The 16004-nt window shown below is 43.9% G+C and overlaps 1 protein-coding gene across 2 annotated transcripts in view; it reads right to left on the reverse strand.

Moving 5' to 3' along the window:
• SRGAP3 (SLIT-ROBO Rho GTPase activating protein 3) overlaps positions 1-9578 on the reverse strand; it is a 257503-nt gene extending 247925 nt beyond the window's left edge. For both annotated transcript variants that reach the window (XM_049640934.1, XM_049640935.1), the window contains exon 1: positions 8759-9578. In XM_049640934.1, coding sequence (XP_049496891.1) covers positions 8759-8825 — 67 coding nt within the window. In that variant the 5' untranslated portion in view covers positions 8826-9578. The remainder of the gene's footprint in view (positions 1-8758) is intronic.
• Between the last annotated feature and the right edge of the window lie 6426 nt (positions 9579-16004).

Consider the following 16004-nt stretch of genomic DNA (forward strand, 5'->3'; position numbering starts at 1 on the left):
GAGGTTTTAGTCTATAAAATGGGAATAATAATGACTACCTCTGAGAAGTACTGAGATCACAAAATCAGATACTGTGTATATGACTGAGACCCGGAACTAAATAAAAATCAATTACCTCCCATGCCTAAGTAAAGTTATATAGCCCAAAGCATGGCTTGTAACAGTCACTGAATGAATGAGTGAGTAAATGAATGAATGAGTGATTGAGGTTTCTAGAAAGGAAAGGTTGTCTTTAATAAACTCTGGTGGTAAAAACTCCAAAAATGGCCAATATAGACCTCTAGATCTACAGATTTCCCCAAACTGCAAAAAGCCTGGAATGCAGTATTCCCAACCACACCCTACTATGACTGTAGCAAACACCACCTCATTAAACATTTCTCTTGCTTTGAACACATAAGCCTTCACCAAATCTCCACTAATAAATATCTCCCCTGTCAGGGACAAACAAGGAACTTCAGTAAACTATGGAGAATGTTTCCTTTATCAATAAAACCCCTACTTTTTAAAAATGTTCATTATTTTTGAGAGAGAGAGAAACAGAGCATGAGTAGGGAAGGGGCAGAGAGAGAGGGAGACACAGAATCGGAAGCAGGCTCCAGGCTCCGAGCTGTCAGCACAGAACCGGATGCGGGGCTCGAATTCACGAGCTGTGAGATCATGACCTGAGCCAAAGTCCGATGCTTAACTGACTGAGCCACCCAGGTGCCCCAATCCTCTACTTTCAATGGAACAAAAAGTATAGGTGCTGTCATAGATTGTGTCTCCCCCTCCAAATTTGTATGTTGAAGCCCTAACCCACAATGTGACAATGTGATGGTATCTGGAGGTAGATGAGGCCTTTGGGAGATAATTAGGTTTAGTTGAAGGTCATGAGGGAGAGGCCCTCATGATGGGATCAGAGCCCTTAAAGAAGAGGAAGACAGACAGCCCTCTCTCTCCCTCTCTCTCTCTCCACACTGAGCAAAGGCCATGTGAGCATACGGCGAGAGGACAGCCATCTACAACACTAGGAACTGAATCTGTTGGTACCTTGATCTTGGACTTCCACTCCAGAACTGTAAAAATAAATGTCTGTGGTTTAAGCACCCAGTTCACAGTATTTTGTTATGGGAGCCCAAGCAGACTAAGACACATGTCAAGGAAAATAACTAAGTTAGCTAAAAGTTGTTCAGAGTAAAACTTCTCATTAGTAACGTACCGGCCACTCTCTCAGCCTATCTTGTGTCAACCACACTGGCGAAACAAAACGACCATGAGCGCAGATCTGAGGGAATCACTAATTTTGCCTAGGAGAGTTGGAAGAAGGTGTCATTTTGGCAGCCACTGAACGACGGTCAGGAGTTGCCCAGACAAAGAAAGGGTGGAGGAAGGGGAACATTTTAAACAGAACAAAGGCACAAATGGCAATAGATGTGAAGGTTCCAGGAAGGGATTCTGAGGATTCAGAGACAAGGGATTGGCCTCATGTGGTTTTAAGAGCACAGGCCTAATATAGAGAAAACAACTAAAGATAAAACAGGAAAACTGGCTGAGGCTCCATCACCAAGACCTTTTATGGACTTCAACTTACAGGCCAGAAGTTGCAAAGCGGTGGGTTGTGAGCTGAAACTGTCCTACTGATGAGTTTGTTCAGGCAGCATAGTGTTTCTTAAAAATTTGAGTTACATTTGGGGCTCCTGGGTGGCTCAGTCAGTTAAGCGCCAACTCTTGATTTTGGCTCAGGTCATGATCTCGCAGTTTGTGAGTTCGAGCACCCCGTGCGGCTCTGCACTGGCGATGCAGAACCTGCTTGGGATTCTTTCTGTCCCACTCTCTCTGCCCCTACACCGCTCACACTCTCTCTTAAAAACAAACATTAAAAAATATTTTTTAAAAATTTGAGTTGCATGTAAAACTCAGGAGATTTTCAGGGCACCTGAGTGGCTCAGTCAGTTAAGCATCCGACTTCAGCACAGATCATAATCTCACAGTTCATGAGTTCAAGCCCCGCGTCAGGCTCTGTGCTGACAGCTCAGAGCTTGGAGCCTGCTTTGGATTCTGTGTCTCCCTCTCTCTCTGCCCCTCCTCCACTGGCACTCTGTCTCTCTGTCTGTCTCTCTCAAAAATAAATAAACATTAAAGAAAAATATTTTTTAAATCAGGAGATTTTCATCATGGCCTAGGATCTGGCAAACGAGTCCCAGATATGACATGAAAAGCATGAGAATAAATAATCTGAATTTCATAAACATAAATATTTTGTGCTTCAAAGGGCACCATCGAAAAAGGGAAAGCATAACTCACAGAATGGAGGAAAATATTTGCAAATCTTATATCTGATAATGGACTTGTATCCAGAATAAAGAACTCTTATAGCTCAAAAAAGGAACCCTCACACACTGTTGGTGGGAATGTAAATTGGTGTAGCCACTGTGGAATACAGTATGTTGGTTCCTCAAAAAATTAAAATAGAAATACCATATGATCCAGCAATTCCACTGCTGGGTATTTACCCAAAGAAAATAAAAACACAAATTTGAAAAGATATATGCACCCTTAGGTGTATTGCAGCATTATTTACAACAGCCAATATGAAAGCAACCTAAGTGTCCATGGATAGATAGATGAATGGATAAAGAAGATGTGATGTGTTTATGTATGTATGTGTGAGTGTGTGTGGATCGAGAGAGAGAGAGAGAGACAGAGACAGAGACAGAGAGAGAGAGGAATATTACTTGGAATATTACTTGGCCATAAAAAAGAATGAGATCTTGCCATTTGTGACAACATGGATGAACCTAGAGGGTATTATGCTAAGTACAGTAAGTCAGACAGAGAAAGACAAATACCACCTGATCTAACTTGTATGTGGAATCTAAAAAACAGAACAAATGAACAAATAAAAACCAGAACAGACCCATAAATACACAAAACAAAATGATGGCTGTCAGAGGGAGAGGGGTAGTGGGATGAGTAAAATTGGTGAAGGAAGTGGGAGATATAGGCCTCCAGTTATGGGATGAGTAAGTCACAGGGATGAAAGGCACAGCATAGGGAATACAGTCAATGATATTATAATAGCATTGTATGGTGACAGATGGTAGCTACACTTGTGAGCACAAAGTAACATATAGAGTTGTATCAGTACTATACACCTGAAACTAATGTAACATTGTGTGTCAAATATCCTTCAATTTAAAAAAGAATTTACAGCTCAAAAATAAAAAAGACATCCCAATTTTTTAATGTTTTTAACATTTTTAAAAACTTAAAAATAAAAATGAGGAGATTTTGTTTTAAAATCCAGATGCCCTTGAAACACTAAAAGAACTGACCAGTCTGGGCTCACATCCTGCCTGGCACTGAGACTGGAGCTGAGCAGAGGCTTACGCCTCTAGGTGAGCCTTAATCAGCCACAGTCCCCACTACTCCTCAATATCTCTCCCAGCCAGCATACTTTCCTCATTGAAGCCTATTGAGAGTAGTGAGGGTTCCTAAAGTTCTCGTCCATTCACTCAATGCCATACTCTCTTTAAGACTAAACTCATTCTCGGGGCATCTGGGTGGCTCAGTGGGTTAAGTGACCGACTTGGGCTCAGGTCATGATCTCCCGGTCTGTGAGTTTGAGCCCATGTCAGGCTCTGTGCTGACAGCTATGCAGAGCCTGCAGCCTGCAGCCTACTTCAGATCTGTGTGTGTGTCTCTCTCTGCCCCTCCCCTGCTCATGCTCTGGCTCTGTCTCTCAAAAATAAGTAAATGTTAAAAAAAATTTTTTTAAAAAGACTAAACTCATTCTCGGGGCAGCTGGGTGGCTCAGTCAGTTAATCATCTGACTTCGGCTCAGGTCATGAGTTCAAGCCCCCATTGGGCTCTGTGTTGACAGCTCAGAGCCTGGAGCAAGCTTGAGATTCTGTGTTTCTGTCCCTCTCTGCCCCTCCCCCCGCTCATGCTTGCTCTCTCTCTCTCTCTCTCTCTTTCTCAAAAGTAAATAAACACTAAAAAAAAAATAAAAAATAAAGACTAAACTCATTCTGGTGCTCAATTGGGAGTTTTTGTGTTCTGAGTTTCTGTTTTTGTTTTTTCCATTTCCTTCACCGATTTTATCACCATATTTCAAGAAAACTCTTAGAAAGCCAAGAATGTATCATATACTCTGCATCTCTCACAACACCCAGCAAAAGACTAAGAAGAAAGTAGATAATCAATGTTTACTGAATGAATGCATAAATGAATGAGTAAATAAACACTTCTCTGTGATCTTCTTCAAAATCTGCCCTTCTTCCCCCAAATTCTAGACTTTTGCTATTAAGAAGATGGCCTAAATGACTATGGATGTATAATTAAAAACCAAAACAAAACACTAAAGTCAATCACTGTTTCTATTTCAATTTTCTATTAGGTTGAAATGGAAATGGGAACTCTAGATAAATGCAGAATAGATCATTATGTCTGACAGCAAGATGAATGAGAGCCCAGGGCACTGAGAACTCTGGCAAATAAGATTACCAAACACTATCGGTGATCTTTGAGGGAACTGTGAAAAACAGGATAAGTGCCAAAATGCTGGAGATGGGCAAATGTTGTTCTGATTTTCAAAAGGGGAAGAAGTTAGAGCTTGCCATTTCCAGACTAGAGAATGTGATGTCACTCTCAAGCAAAGTGCTTGAACAGATTCATAAAGGGACACTTGCAAGCACCTCAGACAGGAAATAGAGTCCATCTGGGGCCAGCACAGGGTCACCAAGAACAACTCATATTAAATTCATTTCATTTTCTTCTCTCTGACAAAGATCCTAATAACATAGTGGATTGGAGAAATATAGCATATAAAATAAATATGGTACAGTGAAGGAGTGGGCAGTGAAAAGGACTAATTCAATCCTTGGGCTATATTAATAGAAGCAATACATGCAGCATAAAGGAGGTGATAGTTGTTTTTCTTTCTCTGATCACATCAAAAGCCTCTCATATAGAACTTAGAAACACTCATTTTTCTTTTTTTTTTTTTTTACTGTTTATTTTTGAGAGAGAGAGAGAGAGACAGAGAGAGAACAAGTGGGGGAGGGGCAGAGAGAGAGAGACACACAGGATCTGAAACAGGCTCCAGGCTCTGGGCTGTCAGCATAGAGTCTGATATGGGGTTCGAACTCAGTAACAGCAAGATCATGACCGAGGCTGAAGTGGGACACTTAACAGACTGAGCCACCCAGGCGCCCCTAGAACTTAGAAACACTCTTAAAGGGGGTACCTGGGTGGCTCAGTCAGTTAAGCGTCTGACTTCAGCTCAGGTCATGATCTCACAGTTCCTGAGTTCAAGCCCCAAGTCGGGCTCTGTGCTGACAGCTCAGAGTCTGGAGCATGCTTCAGATCTGTGTCTCTCCCTCTCTCTCTCTCTCTCTGCCCCTCCCTGTTCATGCTCTGTCTCTCTCTCTCTCAAAAATAAATAATAAGACATTAAAAAAAATGTTTTAAATAAATAAATAAAGTAAAATAAAAGCATAAAGCTCTCATCTAGACAGTATTCTCAAGGGCACCATAACCACCATCACCCTTTCATCTACTGCCCTCACAGAGGTGGTAGACCGACTATCACAAATCATCTTACTTGGCCAGCTTCACTCATTTATTGTGTCTGTCAAGCACCCAAAGGCACATGGGAGTTTGTAACCAGGATACAGTAAATCCAAAGGAAAGTGAAGATGATTAAGCAGCAGATAAGCATCTTATGTGAGTAAATGAGGATAATCATAGTGGGGCGATGATCAGAGTCTCTAACATCCAATGGGCAGTCATGGGGAAGAAGCATCTGTCTTGTTCTATGAACCCCCAAGGAGAAGATACTATAGAACCAATAGATGAATATAAAAACCACTTACAGCAGCCAGGGCTATCAAAGGTAGAATATGTGGACTTGGGAGGTGATGAGTTCCCCATCACTGGACATGTACAAGCACATGGTATACTACTGCATTGCAAATATATAATCAAAGGGATTCAGGTAACTGATGAGGCAAGAGAAGGCATGGATCTGATATTTCTTTTACAATAGGAAAAAAAAGAGTGTTAAAACATTCTCCTCAGGTCAATAAATTCTTCAAAAAGAGATAAAAGAGAGTAAGTCAACAAAGAACTCAATATCATTTTTAAAAACCAAAAATGCCCCTCACTAAATTCACAGAGGACCAAATCTATCTAAGTAGGCGAAGGGTTTGCACCAAACTGGTCAAATGATACCCAGGGAGAAAGGAAACAGGCTTCAGGCGTTATTTTTGGTGATTGGTCAAACATTCTTCAGAGGCAAGCAACAAAGGCAAGGGATAAAAGTAAGAGGGTAAACAATGGAACGATCAAGAGACAGCCAGTCCCCACCACAAAACCGCCATCTGCCACTGACATCAATCCTTCAAGGGCCAGCCTCAGGCAAACAATGCAATGGGAAAGAAGACCAGCTACCTTCACATTTCTGGCCTTGTGACCTTGGGCACGTCACTCAACCTGACAAGGCCTCAGTTTCCTCATCTCTAAAGCTGAGCTCATTCATACAAACACTTTCCGTACATTGTGTAGGCCAAGAGTAGTGATGTTTGGGAGTGAGCCAGACAGAGAAACTGTAGAGCCCGGTGCGTACATCATCAGGAATTATGATGATGATTAACAAACAGAATTTTGAAAGGAAAAGATTCCAGACGGTTTCAGGCACAGCAACGTCCTGGCCTAAGTCATGTGGGTGTCAATTCTAAAGGAATAAAATTCAACTCCTTTAACCAGAATGTAGAGACCCTTAGGGTCTGGAAGAGACAAGATCATCTGGACAAATTTCCTGCCGGAAATGCATGACCTTGGACTTGCTAAGTAGTTGTTAAAATAAAGGTGAAAGGTAAAAAAGTAAAAGAATCAGCCAGAGCAATAAATGCTTCATTGATCCTCAAGCCAAGTTCATGGGCCCTGTGGCAGTGATCCAAAAACAAGATGAGCGTATTTCCTACCAAGACAATGCTAACAAAAACCTCAAACTGTCCAAAACTCAGCATTCGCTTCTCTAGTACGGCATTTTTCATGAGAACCTCAGTTAAAAAGAACTATAATACTCAGCCAAATTCATCTTACAAAACATAAACTCCCTAAAAAGTGTGTATGCAAAGGCCGAAACTGGGCTTTTGTATTGATGCAGCCGGGTGAGTTCAAATCTCTGACCAGTAAAGGGCCTGTGACTAAATTTTCAGCAAGGCTGAAACATCCTAAGTCAGTTTGCCACACTGAGCTGAAACCTACAGAATGTTTTCAGCTCCCTTTGCCCTGGGGTCTACCCCCAGAGGTGATTAGCATGCCGGGTCTGACCAGGACTAGAAGACACAAGAGGGTTGGCGAGACTGGAAAAAAAACAAAACAAAACAAAAAACAAAAAAAAACAAAGCCCTCCCCTGTTGGCCGCTCCCCTCCCAAAGGTTCCCAAGCATCGGGAGCGTGTGCAGCAGCTGTGGATGTCAGGCCCCTGCCGCTCCCGGGGAGACTTCCTGGGTCACTGAGTCTGGAGCTGCAGAAGCACCTAAAAGCAGGTGGGGCAGCCTCAGGTCACCTGAGCCCCAAATAATCAACTTGCTCAAACAGTCCACCCACGATCTCAAGAGCAGGCGTCAGTATCCATTGAAGATGTATTTTGTCTTTAGTTTTTCTGTGGGAGACCACAAACACACCCTGTGTCGCAGCAAGGAGATCCAGGACCAGAAAGAAAACAGACACTAAGAGACACAGGCCCAGGCTTCCCTCAGGGTCTGTCCTCGGAGAAAGGGTGAGTATGGAGCTTTTAGATTTTCCTTGCCAAAACTGAGCCTAGAACTCATGAAGGTGGGAGAACCCCCTCTGGCGTGAACCAGGATTCTGCCTGCATTTGTCTATGCGACTGTGTCCGGTTCCCTATTTCGCCTTGCTAGTGCGGATTTAGGGAGCAGTTTCTGAGAGGAGCGTGCACCCCGTGGCCCCAAAGCTGGAACAGGCAGCCAGAGGTCATCCCACCCTGCTGCCAGGCTTCCTCTAGCGCTACGGAAGCCAGGCAGCTCCTACCAGCCGAAACGGCACACTAAGCTGTTGGCTTTGAATGAAGGCTGATGACCCTACACGCTAGCAGGCAGACGGGCGGTGATTGGGGCTGCACACTGCGAGAGAATACATTTTCTGCACCGAGCTCCCTCTTTATGCCTAAATGCCTGCATTAGTTTGGATCAATATGCCCCATAACAGTTAATCCATGGCAACCCAGGCCAGCCGAGAGACACTGACAAAGAAGTGCAACCCAGGGATGCTGCTTCTGTGTGCACATGCATGTGAATTCCAGCCCAGAGAAAGGGGCAAGGGAAAGCAACAAGAAACCAAAAAGAAGAAAGAAAAATAAAAGCAGATAGTAAAAAAATCATATTAAGGGGCTTTCAGCATGGGAGGGGGGAAGAGGCAGTGACTGTCAAAATGGCCTTAGAGTGACATGTCACAGCCAAGATGATGGAGTATCCACGACACTCCTAAAGCCGGGCGTAGGATCCTCCTCACACACCTGCAATGCAGTGATTGCTGCCCATTCTATAATCCACACTCCCAGAGCCAGGGCTCTCTGCAGTTGAAACCAGTCTGGACTTGTGCTGCTGCCACTGTTCCTACTCACAATAAGATTATTGATGCATAACAACATTTCGTGATGGCAGGGAGGAAAAAGGGTAAAAGAAAGCCAGAGCAAGAGAAAAAAGGAAAGGGGAGGGGAAGCATGACTCCCCAGCCCGCATCTCACCTTTTATTTGGGCTTCATATTCAGCAATGATCTCTTTGTCTTTCTTGAACTTAGTTTGAGATGACATCTTCCAACGTGGCCAAAGGCACTGACAGGCTGTTTGATTTATTTCTCTTTTTCTTCCCCAGTCCTCTCTCAAGCCCTGGTAATCACTCGGCTCTAGTCGATTTCACAGGGTTTAGGGACTAATCTCTTTTACTCGGCTGCAGAGCCAGCGGGGAGAAAAATGCCTCTCGTTCTGGGAGGAAAATTCTCTTTACTTGCCGAAAAAAATGTCTCTAGTAGCTTGGTCTGGTCAGCTCCTCTTGCAAAAGAAGAACTACCGCCCCTAGGAGCACAGTAACCTGCCCCAGATTTTCAAGATTTTTCTTCCACAAAAATAATAACTGAGAGCAATCACACACACATGCACACAAACACACTCACGCGTGCACTCTCGCACTCAACCGACACACACACAGTCGTGATGCACACGCACACATACACACACACACTCTCACTCACTCACTCACACCCGCTCACCCACCCACCCACACACACACACACATACACACACACATCCACAGAGGCGCGGCGCCTCCTTGCTTGTGCAGTCAGTCTCCGGCTGGCTTTCGAAGGCTCTGCTAAGGAGATGGTCAGGTTGCCAGAGGGCCGGTCATCTCGCATCCTCCCTCCCTTCGGCGCCTCTGGTCTGATGTACAGTGAGGATCAAAGCCAGAAGAGCGAGATGGAAGTTCTCCTGCTGCAAGGCTTAAGCTCCGGTGAACCACGGCTGGACTGCTCGCCCTGCAGGGCTGGCTGAGCGCTCCCCCACCCACCTCGTCACCAAGCTCCACCTCCCGGATTTTATAACAACTGACACATTGTAGCCTACAGGAGAGCAGAACTCATTGCAAGCAGAAAGGGGAAGAAATGCTCACAAAAGGGAAGGCAGCAGGAAAAAGAATCGGGTTGGAAAGGCCTGAGAGGCCCCTGCAAACTCCATTAGCAATCGTGTTAGGAATTTTTCTTCCAAAAACTTCAAAAGTCTCACCTTTTCTTTGCACCATGCAGTTTAATTTCTCAAAGCAATGGCTATGTGACAGTTTGTTACTCTGTAGGGATTGTCTCGCAGAGGGGAGAGGCTGACCCATGTAGGCAAGCTCTTTAATATTTGTTGAGCAATTGTGGGGTGGCAGGGACAATGCCAGGCATTTCAGACATGCAGCTTTGCAAAGCTGTTGAGAGCAGGCATGCTAGAAACACCCAGCTGCTTCACTGTCTCTTAGAGCTTTAGCCAAATCAATAACTCATTGAGCCTCAGTTTCCTCACCAATGAAATGGGCTCTCTTTAGGGCTCTTTAATTCATTCTTTCAACAAATATTTATTGAAAGCTTACCATAGGTCAGGCATTATTCTGGATACAGGGATACAGCAAGAGTCAAAATAGGCACAGACATTTAAAAAAAAAAAAAATCCCTGTCCTCCTGGAGCAGCTCCAGGGTCTCCACTTGACACAACTCTGGGAAATCCCCACCACTCACGTTAATATTCTCAGTAATGGTAGAACCCAGAATGCACTGTGAATCGTGCCTCCTGGAGTCACACGAGGCAAGAGGCCCGGGAAGGGGAAGATGAATAAACAAAATGAGTAAATTATACTATAATGTAAAGAAGGTAAGTGCTATTGGGGAAGAAAATATTGTAGGGTAAAGGACTTCAAAACTGAGGGAGCTCTTGGGAGGATCAAATAAAAATGTAGAGCTAAGCTTAGCACAGTGCTGGGCACATAGTAAACACTCAATAAATGGTAGCAATTATTATTACCCCATGATATCCCCCACAAAGAAACCTAACAACATAGTATAAGTATCCCTGTTTCACAGATGATGGAAGAGAAGCACAGATACGGGAAGTGACTTACCCAAGGTCACCAGCATATCAAAAAATAGGCTATCTGACACCAGATTTTGACCATGCAAATGCTCAAATAGCCTGCATTCTACTAGAGAGATTAAACCCATTTCAGGAGCGCCAGGGTGGCTGTCGGTTGAGCGTCCAACTCTTGATTTTGGCTCAGGTCATGATCTCACAGTTCGTGGGATTGAGCCTTTCTTCAGGCTCTGCGCTGACAGCACAGAACCTGCTTGGGATTCCCTCTCTCCCTCCCTCTCTCTCTCTCTCTTTCTCTCTGCCCCTCCTCACCCCACACACACACACTCTCTCTCAAAATAAATGAATAAACATTTAAAAAAAAAACATTTCAGATGCACTTAGGTAGAAAAGATTTGTTCTCTAAAAATAAAATCAAGCACTGTAGGGTTGCTGACCACAGGAATTACACATATTAAGAGTGTCCTTAATATGTATTATCCCCCAAGTTTGGTATTTTCACAAATTTCTCAAAACAGTCTTACATTTGCCCATTACATTTTATATAATAAATGATTGGATTTGGGTTCAGAAATGAATCCATTCCAGTCCATTGAGGTTTCCCAGAGAGGGTGGCAGTTGCAGTGGGTCTCCTCAGACAGGCATGAGGCCCAGAGGTTGTAGGGGGAGGTCGGGAAGAGACAGGATATTCCTATGGAGCAAACAGTATGAGCTAAGCCTGCAGATGCAGAGACATAGGATCTGCCTGGAGAGAGCACATGGGAAAGTGCAGACGGTGAACCACAGGGCTTATTACAGCTTCATGTCCAGAGACAGGAGGTCGCAGAGTTCACAAATACTATCCCCCAACCTGTGCCATCACCCCCCTGCCTCACCCTTCCCATGGGCTTGCTCAGGCCTTCTGAGGTTCCCCTCTGGACCACTTTAAAAGAGTGAAAGCCACACATGTTACCTGAAAAAGATGTGCTCAGAGATTAGCATCCCTGCCTCAAGACTAACCCTTGAAGGAAGATCAGAGTTAAGTACTGCGCATCTTGGGACATGAGAGACAGGATTCCCTCCCTGCTCTGCCACGGCAGTTCTGAGAACTAGCCCAAATGACTTAACCTGCTGTTGCTAGTTGGAGGCAGGAACTAGTGAATGTCAGCCATTCTCGCCATTACTAAAATTTCGAGTCCACAGATATTTCTGGGAGACCCAAGTGCAGGCACTGAGCCACAGAAACATCATAAAAGGCTTTATGAAACTGAAGTGAGGTATGGTATAGGGCCACATGCTGAGCGGCAAAAGAAGCTGGATTTTGGTGTGAGACAGATGGCGATTAAAATTCCAGTTCTGCTGCTTACCAGCGTGGGGCTGGCCCTGAGTACCTTCTGTGCCTTCGCTGAGCCTCACTCCCGTTTCCTCGCCTGTAAAATGGTGGATCCAACGTGATTATGAACTTAGAGTGCCTGGCACATGGCAGAGGTCCCACAGATGTTATTTCTTTTTCAGGGCCCAACCCCCCAGGGCCTAGGATCAGAGCTGGGGCTCCACAGATCCCCCCTCGGCGCCCCGGGTTAGGAACCGGGAGAGAAAAAAAAGAAGAAAAGGGTCCCCAGGGCCTAGCATCAGAGCTGGGGCTCCACAGATTCCACCCCCCCCCCCCACCCCGTCAGGAACCGGAAGAGAAAAAAAAGAAGAAAAGGGTTATGTCCCCTGCAAATACATCACCACACACAGTGAACCCACATCATCCAGAATCTTCCTTCCCCAAGAAGAGGTAGTATGACTGGGGCAGACCCCCTGGGACAATGTACTCCACTTCCTCCTTCCGATCCTCACCATGGCTCACAGGCCTTCTGTGACACTCCCCTCCACGTAGCCACCTCTTCCTTGCCATGAGAACGAAGTGCCAGGCCTGATGACTACCCTTCACAAGGTAGTAACAGAACTCACACTTTTCCCAAAAATAAGTGTGCTATGTGGTGGGCAACAGGGCTACACCATGTAATCTGATCTGTGCCACCCCCAAGGATGGGAGTACCTACTGAAAGGGTATATTCCATTTACCTTGGGCTCATTTCCTAAATTCGTTTAGGTATTCCTGAATGATACTAATAGCTAGTATTTATTGAGCCCTCATTCTATCCAGGCACTGGGCCAAGTACTTTATTTAGATTTTATCACTGACTTCTTGCTGCAACCCAATGGGTCAGGTTCTGTAATCATCCTTGTTTTACAGAGAGGGAAACAGAGGCAGAAAGCAATGAAGCAATTCCAAGATCACACAACTAGCTACCACCTGAATCGCATTCAAACCCAGAGTCTGACCGTTATCAGGGCCCAAGGACCTGATCGGCATACAATTCTATACCAGAGCAATCATCGTAGGAATAACTGCTGTCAAGTATTGACTTTTTTTTTCAATCAATACAGTGCTCAACCTAAAGTTTGCTATTAAAAAAAGAATTTAGGTGTAAAAACTTAAGGAAGGGGCACCTGGGCGGCTCTGTCAGTTAAGCATCCAACTTCGGCTCAGGTCATTATTTCATGGTTCATGGGTTCAAGCCCCACATTGCTCTCTGTGCTGACAGCTCAGAGCCTGCAGCCTGTTTCGGATTCTGTGTCTCCCTCTCTCTCTGCCCCTCCCTCACTTGTGCTCTGCCTCTCTCTGTCTCTCAAAAATAAATAAACGTTTAAAAAAAATTTTTTAATGTAAAACAAATAAGGAAAACATATCAAAAATGGCCATTGATGAGGCTTAAATTACAGTTAAGAGCTGATTAACACAAAACCCACTAAACTGATTTCTTTTCCTAGTAGGAAAAAAAAATTTTTTTTAAAGATTCTACTTGAAGGAAGAATGACCAGAAAAGTTTTGGGTTTAAGGCATTTTTTTTTGGTCAAATATGAAAACTCCCCAAGATAACTAATAAGAGTTGATATCTTCTGTGACATTCCCCAAATGCTACCAATTACTTCATCCTTGACTGGCTCAGGAACTAATTCTGCCCTTCAGTCCCTGCTCAGCAGAATGGAAGCAACAACAGAACTCAGCTAGTTAGTGCCAGAATCGCATACAAATTAACAGTGGCAATGACAACAAGCCATGCGTGTATATACTGGTTTATATTTTGTAAAGCCCTTTCATATTGTTTATCTTATTTGGTCTTCACAATAATCCTGGCAGAGAGCACAAGTAGCCTGTTTTTAGTCCCTGTTTGAGGAAAGGAGTATATAAGTGACAGCTTCGATGGGAGAATTATTTTATAACCTCACATATGAGGGCGGCCTTCCTAACTATGTCACAAAACCCATAAGCCATAAAAGGATGACACAGTCAACTATATGACAATTTTTTTATTAATGTTTTTATTTATTTTTGAAGGAGAGAGACAGAGTGTGAATGGGGGAGGGGCAGAGAGAGAGGGAGACACAGAATCCCAAGCAGGCTCCAGGCTCTGAGCTGTCAGCACAGAGCCTTATGCAGCGCTCGAGCCCACGAACCGTGAGATCATGACCTGAGCCGAAGTCAGTCGCTTCACCGACTGAGCCACCCAGGTGCCCCAACTATATAACAAGTTTTTCAAAATTCTGCCCAGCCAAAAAGCACCATAAACAAAGTCAAAGACAAACTGCAAACTGAGGAAGAATATTTGCAACACCTGTTTATAAGCTGAGAACTAATTTCCCTAGTACACAAAAACATACAAATTTCCCTAATATACAATTCCAACAAATACTTGGACATGAATGTTCATAACAGCACTGTTCATGACAGCCAAAAGGTGGAGACAATCCAAATGTCCATCAACGGATAGATGGAGAAATAAAACATGTTCTATCCATACAATGGAATATTATTCAGCCATAAAAAGAAATGAAGCACTGATAATGATGCAATATGAATGAACCTTGAAACACATTATGCTGGCTGAAGGAAGCCAGACAGAAAAAGCTACATATTGTAGAAGTCCATGTATATGAAATATCCAGACTAGATAAACCCACAGAGACAGAAAGAAGATTAGGGGCTGCCAGGAGCTGTGGCAGGTGGGGAAAATAGGGAGTGACTGCTTAATGGATACAGGGTCTCTTTGGTGGTGATGAAAATGTTTTGGAACTAGAAAGAGGTAATGATTGCACAACATTGTGAATGTACTAAATGCCACTGAACTGCACACTTTGAAATGGTTAATTTTGTCATGTGAATTTCACTTCAATAAAAAATGAATACAAAAAAAAAAAAAACTTCCTTCAAATCTGTGAGAAAAACACCAACAGTCCAGTAGAGAAAAAGGAAAAGGCAACAAATCACAATTCACAAAAAGGGGAAAAGGGGAAAACCTATGAAATTTTAATCAGCCTCATTCATAATGAGCATAAGTCAGCATGGCTAGATCCAGGGGCTCTAACAATGTCAACAGAACACTGTATGTCTTCCTCCAACTCCCCACTCTGCTTTCCTGTATGGTGGCAGGCTGTCCCCACAAGATGGCAAAGATGGCCCCAACAGCTCCAGGCTCAATTCTCCCAGCTTGGCAATTCCAGCACAAAGGCAGCCTTTCCCAAGAGTTCTAGCTAAAGTCTCAAGAATAGTCAACTGGCCTGGGCTGGGATGCATGGCTATCCATGAATCAATCACTGTGGCCAGAAGGTGGAATGTTCTGCTTCACCAGGCGTGGATCATGGGCTTGCCCCTGGAGCTGTGGGATGAGGTGAGTCCCAAACAATCCACATGACCCAAGAGATTCCCAAAGAAGGATCAAGGTGCCATTTCCAGATGGAGGAATGGATTCTGGATGAGCAAAATCAACATGTGTCTGCTATGGAAAAGATTGGGGAGGGGAGCCTGGGTGGTTTACTCAGTTAAGCATCTGACTTTTTTTTTTATACATATAACATTTTATTAGGAATAATACTGACTTACGGTTTATCGACTGCCTATCATCTGTAGGGCACTATGTTAGGCTCTGTGAATATAACAGTGAGTGACTGAATGATCAAGTCTAGGTATTTGATTTCAAGGAATTTAAAATCTAGCCTATCTAAACTCCATAGTAATTTTAAGGGCATGATACTATATTCCCATTTTAACATTTATTTATTTTTGAGACAGGGAGAGACAGAGCATGAATGGGGAAGGGTCAGAGAGAGAGGGAGACATAGAATCCAAAACAGGCTCCAGGCTCTGAGCTGTCAGTACAGAGCCCAACACGGGGCTCGAACTCACAGACCACGAGATCATGACCTGAGCCGAAGTCGGACGCTTAACCGACTGAGCCACCCAGGCACCCCTATATTCCCATTTTAAAGATAATAAAAGTAAGTCTCAAAGTTAACTAAAACATCCAAGTTAACATAGGGAATAATTTGTAGCATCAAGGGTGA

This window comes from Panthera uncia, chromosome A2 (assembly GCF_023721935.1).
Source record: "Panthera uncia isolate 11264 chromosome A2, Puncia_PCG_1.0, whole genome shotgun sequence".
NCBI classification, from domain to species: domain Eukaryota; kingdom Metazoa; phylum Chordata; class Mammalia; order Carnivora; family Felidae; genus Panthera; species Panthera uncia.